The sequence below is a fragment of the Brassica rapa genome, chromosome A09 (genome assembly GCF_000309985.2).
Source record: "Brassica rapa cultivar Chiifu-401-42 chromosome A09, CAAS_Brap_v3.01, whole genome shotgun sequence".
In the NCBI taxonomy this organism is placed as follows: domain Eukaryota; kingdom Viridiplantae; phylum Streptophyta; class Magnoliopsida; order Brassicales; family Brassicaceae; genus Brassica; species Brassica rapa.
In genome coordinates, this window is record NC_024803.2 from 26460655 (window position 1) to 26470753 (window position 10099).

General features: G+C 35.0%; 2 protein-coding genes across 2 annotated transcripts; one reads left to right on the plus strand and one right to left on the minus strand.

Annotated features, from left to right (window-relative positions):
* Nucleotides 1–689: 689 nt before the first annotated feature.
* On the minus strand, nt 690–4891 carry LOC103840269 (agamous-like MADS-box protein AGL63). The gene is made up of 4 exons (XM_009116767.3): nt 3388–4891; nt 2779–2851; nt 2512–2688; nt 690–2277 (listed from the first exon to the last, which is right to left on the minus strand). The coding sequence occupies exons 1-4, from the start codon at nt 3489–3491 to the stop codon at nt 2230–2232; spliced, it is 402 nt and encodes a 133-aa protein (XP_009115015.1). The 5' UTR covers nt 3492–4891; the 3' UTR covers nt 690–2229.
* Nucleotides 4892–5130: 239 nt separating this feature from the next.
* Nucleotides 5131–6528, plus strand: LOC103840270. Its single transcript, XM_009116768.3, has one exon. It carries the CDS (start codon nt 5342–5344, stop codon nt 6305–6307), a length of 966 nt encoding a protein of 321 aa, XP_009115016.1. The 5' UTR covers nt 5131–5341; the 3' UTR covers nt 6308–6528.
* Nucleotides 6529–10099: the final 3571 nt, after the last annotated feature.

The window sequence follows — 10099 nt, forward strand, 5'->3', positions numbered from 1 at the left end:
ACATTTAGAACTCCAAAGTTAAACACCCTTGGACTGGACTAGTAAAAAGGTAGGTGACCTATCGGAAAGTGATTCGTGATATCGTGCAAGTGAGGATAACACACGGGAAAATGCCAGGTGGTGATTGCAGGGTCAGTAAACAATGATTTCGAACTTTAAAAAAATTAACGTACTGACCGTTGTAACGGGATGGAGCCCATATACCGAGTGAACAGGCATGGATGGCCCATTAACCGTAGGTGGTCAGATCGTTACAGTAGTATTTTTGACAATTTCCCATCATAATTATACTTTTTTTGTTTGCTAACCATACTTCATTTATTCAAATAAAACAAGTTCATCCCTTCCTATCACGAGAGCTCATCTGACATCTGCTAGAACATTTTCCAATCGTGGGATAAAAACAAAAAAGATAGAGTCAATGGGTGTTAGTCATAGATACTTGTTCTCGTACCCGGCTGCGAGCATCTCCGTGTGCTCCATCCGTATCCACAAAGATACACAACTTGGTAAAGTTTTCTCCTTTTTAATTTTTAGTATAATTTTTATTTTATTTTATTTTATTTCTAACATGATCTTTTTTTTTTAAGGTTCAACAAGTTGAACAATAGCATTAGCATGAACATTAACCAGATGATGTATTCTATGCTCTGCAAGGGATATTCGACCTACAGTGTAATGACTATCCATGAGCGCGAGTTGTGGTTCCGTAACTTTGCAGTAATTTCTAAATTTTAATTTTTTTGGTTTTAATTTTTACTATATATTATCTTACTTCTTTTTTTGGCAGCAACAATTCAGTTGGGAGTCAGGGCCTCACGGAAACTGTCCGTCAAACCTTCCACGAAAAGACGACACTCTTATATGAAGAAGATATATGAGCGGAAGCAGCTATGGGCTCAGGAGGAAGACACCAAGATACATCAACAGAACGGTTTGGCAAGAGTTGCAGGTGCATTGGGCAGACCAGGCGACTTTAGACAAATCAATCAAAAACTCAGCCAACCGCAAGAGCGATCGTGGCGGGAAAGGTGTTTATGTCGACAACCTCGGTGCTTGCAGTATGTCTTCTAAAGAAGATCAATTTGTAAGTTCTATATATATTTTTTTAATTTTTTTTTATATATGTATTGATTAATATTGTATTTAGGTTGAAGCAAATGCAGATAATCCCGTTGATCATCTCGATGTCATGAAGGAGGCGTACACTAACAAGAAGACAGGGAAAATTGAGAATCTCTTCATCAGAGATGTCGTAGACTTGGTGCAAACCCAAAAAAAAAAACATTTCTTGCTTCTCAGCCTATCTCAGATGACAATTCCTCTGCAGCATCCACCAACATATCCCGAGTTTGAATAAACCAAATGGTGGAACATGTAATTTTTTTTTACCATTGCATTACTATATTAACTTTATTATTAATATTTTATTTATTTTTTTTATAGGCAGTTCCATAGAAGAAAGGTCGTTTGATTGGTTTGGCTTGGTGTGACTCTTCTTGTCTTTCCTCTTCACAAGCTCTGTTTTCTCCTTATGATCCTATGATTATAGAGCAGCTGCAGAACATGGATGATCGGATTGTGGTGCTGGAGATGCAGAACGCCACAGTTCTTGCTGAACTGGCGGATAAAAAAAATGACAAACGAGGAGATAATGGAAAATATGAAACGTTTGTTTCCTAGTGAATTTTATTTTTTTTATATTCAAAACTTGTAAATGCATTTAATTATTTAAAACTTTTTTTCTATAATATTTATTATAAATTCAGTTCTTTAGATTTTTATTTTAAAAAATAAATATTTTATAAAATACAATTTATAAAAAAATAATAATAAATAAAAAGAACCGACGGAAACATGTGCGTCAGAATAATTCGACCACATATTTTGTCGAAAATTTGTCATACAATTCCGACCAAATTGTGGTTCGCGACAAACGTGTTTCGTCAGAAATGTCCGACAGATATATTTCGTCGGAATTGTTTTTCCGATGATCACTCCGATCGGAAATGTGTGACAAATTTCCGATGAAGTATATCACGACGAAAGGTATTGTCAGTTGTCCATTGGAAATGTAGCCGTCGGTTTCTCTCGGATTTTCGTCGGAACTTGTCACGAATTTCCGACGAACTTTTTTTCCGACGAAAGCATACCGACGACCTTTTTCGTCGGAATTTCGTCGAATTTGGGCAATACCGACGAAATACCAACGAATATAGCCGTTTGAATTCACCTGTTTTCTTGTAGTGTTTGGTGCAGCTGATGCATGAGCTCAAACTACGTAATTGGTAAACAAGAGACAAGAATTAATAAAACGATCAAAACAGAACTGTTTCTCCATTTTCCTAGATTATATTTCGAAAGAAATATGGAGGCACATGTGCGAGAGTGTGTAAAATTGGTTTAATTCACCAAAATACGTAGACATTACATCTGATAGATATACGTGTATATCAAACGGAAGTTATCAATTTATATCAATGCATGTTAATTGAGTGTATTTACATATACCTTACGAGCTCGAGCATTTTGGAGAGAACATTCGAGTTGGAGCTGAAAACGAAGGAGATCGTCGTAGGTTAAGAGGTTCAAGTTATGTCCTCCTCCGTAGAATTGAAGATTCATTTTAAGATTCTCTATCTCTCTCATCATTGATTCCTTCGTCTCCTCACAATATGATCCGTGGTCCTGTGACCAAAGTTATAATCATATATCATGAATTTTGAAACTTGTGAAGGTAAATGTTGTGATTAATGAATTAGATGAGTATTATATTACAGGGTGGAAACTGTCGACTGAAGTGGCATGACCTTCTTTTGCCATTTGATATCTCATGATGAGCTTCTCCATGCTGATGTTGAAAAATTAAATAAAATTGGAACCTTATATAAAATAGAAAATGCTATATAAGATGCGTCTTTTTGAATCAGAAAGTTATGAATCTCACAAGTACTATCTTAGAATCGAACCTAGCTATATCAAAAGATACTTTTTTATTTATTTGACTGAATTTTATAGATTTCAAAGAGAAATTCAAACCAAGAAAGCATATAAACGTTATAAATGATGTAATACCAATGTTAAAGTAATAGATGGCCAAAACCACACATGGAATGTGCAATTCAGCGAAATAAATAAAGATTTACTATATGTAATAATATATTCTCATTTTCACGTCTGCAATAATGTTTTCTTTTTAATAAATCAAAGAAATTAAATTACGAAGAAACCCTGTGTTGATGATAGTTTTCTTTTAATTTGTTCTACTAAGGCAAGAACACACATACGCATGATTCTGTGACACATATATGCAGCAAGAACATACATATGTATGATTATATATATATATATATATATATATATATGGGGCTATATACACATGTAAACCTGGTGGACTGGGAGGAGAAAGAGTAGAGCTTGTCTGATTGGGAAAAGATGATGAGACCAATAGGAACATCACAGAGAACAAAGAGTTCACGTGCCTTCTTCATCAGACTTAACTTCTTTCTCTTCGCGAAGGTCACTTGTCTTTTTACCTTATCCTCTAGCTTCTTTATACTACCTTACCTTTCCTCATCTTCAATCGGTCTTTCTAAAACCCTATAACATGAGAATCTAAAACGGGAAGAAGAAAGAGAGAAATATTGTTAGTGTTTTTTCGGCAAATGAGACCTTGATATCGATCTATATATAGACGGCTGTTATTTTCATAATTAATTACTATCTATACATGATAAATGATTTTTTAAATGTAAATACATGGTACTGTACTCTAGATGCTTGGAAGGTTCATAAACAAGAATATAAAGTTTTACTACAGTGTTAAATTAAGTTCAAAAAGTTTTACTACAGTGTTTAAAATATATTTTATTTTTAGTTTGTGCTAAGATATATATGTATACTCACCTTCAGGAAATTTTAAGTCTTTAATGGTAATTGCGGTTTGAGCGGTGCGGGACAAGCGGTTTAACTGCGGTGCAGTTTTAACAGTTATAAAAACGTATAGATATATGGTATATGTAGAGATTTTTGTTACTGTTAACTGCGGTGCGGGACAGTTCGTAACATTCGAAATCGTTGAGTTTATTGTTAAGGTACGTGTGGAATGTGTATGTGTGCAAGATATTTGATTTATTAAATATTGTGATGAGAAATGTTTTACAATTTTGTTATCATATGGCTTAAAAAGCAAGCCAAACCACAATTTACTTGTCTGAAACGAATAATACATATAAGTTTGTATCATGTCTATTACATACAGATCAAAAGACAAACCGGTCTTGTACAGGTGCTACATTTTTTTACACAAAACCGAAAAAAATTAACTAACCAAAAGTTAAAAGTATATACTAATGACCGATCTTGTCTTTTATTAGACGTTTCTATACAAAACTTAAAAGTATAAGGGATATATAAGACTATCTTATAACTATGTGTTTGTGGGATCGTTTTAAACACCAACAGTTGATCCATCTTATAATTCAAGATGACAGTTGTAACTTGTGAGTTTTTTTCTTCTTACATGAAGCTATAAGTTCTGTATTATAAAGTTGATGTCGACTTTTAACCATTGGGACCATCAGTCCATGTGATTTCTCTGCACCTGCGATTCAGTGGAAGAAACGAATCAGTCCTAGTAGCTTCTATCTCTTATAAATGTGAACCTAAAAATTAATTTTGTAGACTAGAAATAGACTAGTATAATCATATATATACAAATCTATAAGAACTTAATTATCTTATTAAGAGTTTTTTTTTATATTTTCTAGTAAAAGACTTGATTAACGTTGCACTCTTTATTAATGTATGAAATCACTTTGAAAAATGATTTAACAATTTTTTTTTTTACTTATTAAGAGATTTTTGATATTTTCTAGTAAAAGACCAGAGGTATGCATTGATTTTATGATACACACAACACAAGATGAACAATTAAATGTTAAAAGTACATAATTAAAATGTAGGTACTTAAAAGATGAAAGTCTTAAGCCTGTTTCCAAGATTGCGTCCCAGCATCATGCAAAAAGAACACTGCTCATAGAATAAGACTTGACCAATTATTACATATTTTTACCATAAATAAAGCGAATAATAACTATATTAAATAAAAATTAAAGTAAAAAGCCAACAAAAAGAATTAGTTAAAAAAAGTAGTGGTACAAACATAAACGTGTTTTAAGAGTTTCCCAGAAGTTTCCAAGAAAGTCTTCATCTTCTTGATTACTCATTTAAGAAAAAAAAAAAAATCTCATCTTCCTCTCAGATTTCGATATTGACCCGTCGGTGTTTCTTCATCTCTCGTCTGTTTTCTCTCTCTCACCAGATCTCCACCAACCCCGCCATGGATCTCCAGCCAGAAGAGCTCCAGTTCTTGACGATTCCTCAACTCCTTCAAGAATCCATCTCAATCAAGAAACGATCTCCAAGAACCTTCTACCTCATCACCCTCTCCCTCATCTTCCCTCTCTCCTTCGCCATCCTCGCTCACTCCCTCTTCACCCAGCCGCTTCTCGCCAAGCTCGACTCCTCCGACCCTCCTAACTCGGATCGTTCACGTCACGACTGGACCAAGCTCCTGATCTTCCAGTTCAGCTACCTCATCTTCCTCTTCGCCTTCTCTCTCCTCTCGACCGCCGCCGTGGTCTTCACCGTCGCTTCTCTCTACACCGGGAAGCCGGTCTCCTTCTCCTCCACCATCTCCGCCATCCCCAAAGTCTTTAAACGACTTTTGATCACTTTCCTTTGGGTCGCTCTCTTGATGTTCGCTTACAACGCGGTCTTCTTTGTCTTCCTAGTGATCCTCTTCGTAGCTCTTGATATGAACAGTGTAGGCTTAGCGGTTTTCGCCGGACTGTTGATCGCTGTTCTGTACTTCGGTGTTCATGTCTATTTCACTGCGTTGTGGCATTTAGGTAGCGTGATCTCTGTTCTTGAGCCGGTTTATGGACTTGCCGCCATGAGAAAAGCTTATGAGCTTCTCAAGGGGAAGGTTAAGATGGCTACGGGGTTGGTCTTTGTTTACCTTTTGCTCTGTGCGTTGATTGGGGTTACTTTTGGATCGATTGTGGTTCACGGTGGAGGAAAGTACGGGACTTTTACTAGGACTCTGGTTGGTGGTTTGCTTGTTGGTGTTCTTGTCGTGGTGAATCTTGTGGGTTTGTTGGTTCAGAGTGTGTTTTATTATGTTTGCAAGAGCTATCATCATCAGACGATTGATAAGACGGCTTTGTATGATCATCTTGGTGGGTATCTTGGTGATTATGTGCCTCTTAAGAGCAACATTCAGTTGGAGAATTTAGAAATTTGAAGCATAAGAAATGGGTCGAGAGATTCTGCTACTACTGTTTCTTCCTTACCTTTCCATCTCTTTTATATATATATATATATATGCTATGTAAGATTGGAGAGGAAGTGGAAATGTGGAATCAGAATGAAGTACTAGTAATGTAATGTTTATGTACAGACTCAGCACTCTTTGTTAGTGTTTTTATTTGGTTAATCCATCATTTTAAGGATATTTGAGTTCTATTTTTTTTTTTTTTTTTTTTTTTGGTAACACCTATTTGAGTTCTATTATTCTGAATTTCTGATCATTATAGTGAAAGTTAACTCTCTTTTTTTCTCTGTGGGAGATTTTACTTGCATGTAATAAACCTAGGGAAAAATGCTGGTTCGTAGATACTTAAAAGGACCAGGACTAGTTTTAGTGGGTAAGCTAACTTTCATAAGTAGGGTTTGACCTTTGCAACCTACGCTAAGTTTAGGTAATAAGAGCAGTTTATGATACCTTACTTTATTTCATAGTGTTACTAAGTTTGAATTTTGTTCATCGGTGGGAGGTCTGGTGTAGCCAAACCTAATGTAAACAAAAAAAAAAATTAAACTTAATCCAAAAAGAAAGATTACATTTTTACACCTAATGTTTTATTGATTTCATTCTTGGATTAGTGGAAATGCCGATTACATAATCGACATTAGTACAAAGGACAATCCAGTGCCATAGCCAATAGTCGGTGGATACAACACCCCACGGAGAAACAAAATCGAGAGGAGCTGGTAGCGCTTTGGCGTAACAAGTATTTTCCAGAGACAACAAAACTAAGACAAACGTCCACATGAACAAATTTCACAAAACACAACCCATTTAAACCACCAAGAATTATCGCCCAAAGCAAACAAACAAAAGACGCAAAGCTCACTTATCAACGTACTGTGGATGACTGAAACCCAAACCTTTTCAGTCCAAAACCACAAGGGACCCCTGCTAACCGTGAGAAAACGAAGGCAAACAGTCCTGCCAAATTGACACACAATTCTGATGCACCAACTAGGAGAAAATGGCTTATTACGGATTTAACTTTTCGTGTTGCATTTCTTCAATTATATACGTGTCTTGTCCATTTCATCGTGAATTACAAATAAATTCAAATGAGTTACTAAACTTAAATTCAAATAAACTACATAAATTTTTTTTAAAAAGTTGTTAAATCTAAACCAGAAATCAATGGTTAACTTGACTGATTGAATATCTGACATGAGTAATCTCTCGAACAGATTCTCATAACCGAATATTTAACCATTGATATAAATCTTGAACTATACATAGTATTCACACGTTTTGGAGAAACTCTCACCAACCTATCGAGAACTTTTGTAGAATCATCAATTCAACTCATCTTACAAACCACATTAATCAAAACATTATAAGCGAAGACATCAGGCTAGCCGAGTTTCTCGAGACTCTCCATAACCCTAATGGCTTTCGGATATTTCTCAGGTTGAAACATCCTTTTATGAGCTTTGTGGAGAATATCACTTTGGAATTGTACCCTTTAAGTACCATGCTCTCGAGTAGATGTGGAACTTCAATGTTGGTGTAGTTTCTAGCATTTTTTGGTTATCCAAGTTCCCACACGTGAAGAAAAACTTAGCAAATGTTGTCTACAAAATATATATCACATGACACATGTTTCTTCCAGCTTTAAATATCCAATAATTATGATGAGATTTTTCAAGTAGGAGATTTGAGACGGTGGTTATTTTTCTCTAGTAATTTCATATAAACAAAGTAAAAAAAAACAAGAATATTATAGAGGTCTTAAATGAACGTTTTAAAAACATTATAACATGAAAAAACGAGTTATAGGAAGCGCAATGTAAAGATAAAACAAACACTAGTTTGCTACTTTTCTCCCAATTCCTAAGTAGCACCACAATTATAACCAGAAAGAACAAAACAGCTCATACCAAATCTGTAAATGAGAAATCACAGCCAAAAACAGCGAGACACTTGTTATACATGAATGTCACTTGGCCTCCAAGATCCGATTAGCGAACAACAAATCAGCACATGTCCTCATTATAACTTTGCTAATAATAATTTGTACTTGTTCAGCAGGAAGGTTGTCGGCTGCTTGTTCTTCAAAGATGGAGCATAGTTGCAGAGTTTTCTTTGTTGTTTTGGCCTTGAATCGACTAATTGAAGTACTTTGCATCATTGAGATTAAGATCCTCTACATAGTCCATGAAGACAGAAACGCTATATCTATCCTCATCACTGCATCCTCGATATTCGTACAGTTTAGTCTCACTACAAAACGAATATTCAGAGTTAAGGAAAGTTATTGTATCTCGACTCAATGTCCATTTCTTAAAACAGTTTTCTTCTCAATTTCTATCCGAGTTATTCAGAGTTAAAGAAAGATATTATTTCAATTCGGTTTCCGGCTTCTACAATCAGTTCAGCTTAATCTTTAGAAAAAGTAGTCCTCCTGTTCTCCTTTTTAGTCTCAGTTACTTTCTCGTTCGTAGATAGCACTATCCCATTGAACTGTTGTGAAGCCCAGAACAACCCGAGAAGGTAAATTATTTGTGAGAAGGACAACAGATAAATTAGATTCTTAGTATTATTTAGGAGGACATGTTCCATATTTTACCAAAATCTCAGCGTCCAATACAGAGCATGATATGTCGTTTGCAAAAAGGGGACTACCAAAACTTTTTTTTTTTCCTGTCAATTCAGAATGAAAGGAAAATTTTCATTACAGTTCAAAGAAAATGTAACATTATTTCTGGCCAGAGTTGGTCGATCTTCTTGGGTTTAGGATCTTGAGAAGACATGGTATCATCGTCGGAAGAAACACTATGGTCATGTCAGTTTTTCTTCCACGCCTTCACCATTCTTCTTCTTGAATCCTCATACTAAACACAGCCAAAGATGCAGAACGCAATCTCCATTTTCTCATTTGCGTGACATCGTTAGGCTGGCCACTGAACGAAACCAGAGATTTAAAATCGCCGCCGGTGGTTTATCTTTTCTTATTCTCTTCTCTTCCATGTTTCTAATTAAGTTTTGTCTCAATATTTTGTTTGCTCTCTTCCTTCAGCATCTTTTTCCGCAGCAATTTTTATTAGAATTTCAAGTGTGAGAGTTAGGTCGCACGAGAAGAGAAATGAAAATGGATGTATAGCTAGATATTTGATGACTTTTTACTAATTTTTCTTTTGTTTTGTCCATATTTTAGCAAATATTTTATTGGTTAATATTTTATTTTTACATTTTTATATTAGTTTATCACTTATAACTTGACATGTAAACTGTATATATTTCAGTTAACATACATAAATGATGAAGATGTTCGCAATCACCTATATAATTTTATGATAATTTTCTTACTAATCTAATTTTATCTCTTCGCTAAAACTAGTGCATATAAAATGGTTTTATATATTTTTATTGGTATATTAATTAGATTTTCTTAAAAAGTTTGTAGTAAGATATTAATATGTTTATCTTGAGCCCGTAAAATGCTGGAGACACGTACGTCACTTTGTAGGTGTAAAGCTAGTTAATGAAAAGTTTTTTGGGCATGAAGATTGGAACATTGGGACAGTGCATCATGAAAGGAAGCTCGCAAATTTTGTTAGCTAAGTGAAGTTTGAGTTGATCATAAGCTCATTTCTTCCCAAGTGATGCGTAGATGTCTTCTTTCTTGAGGATCATGTTTGGGATTGAGTGTTGGCTTAGATAAACAGATGTTGCTAAACAGCTGGTCCAGTTCCCACAATCACCACTACAGTCTCCATATCTATATATCTC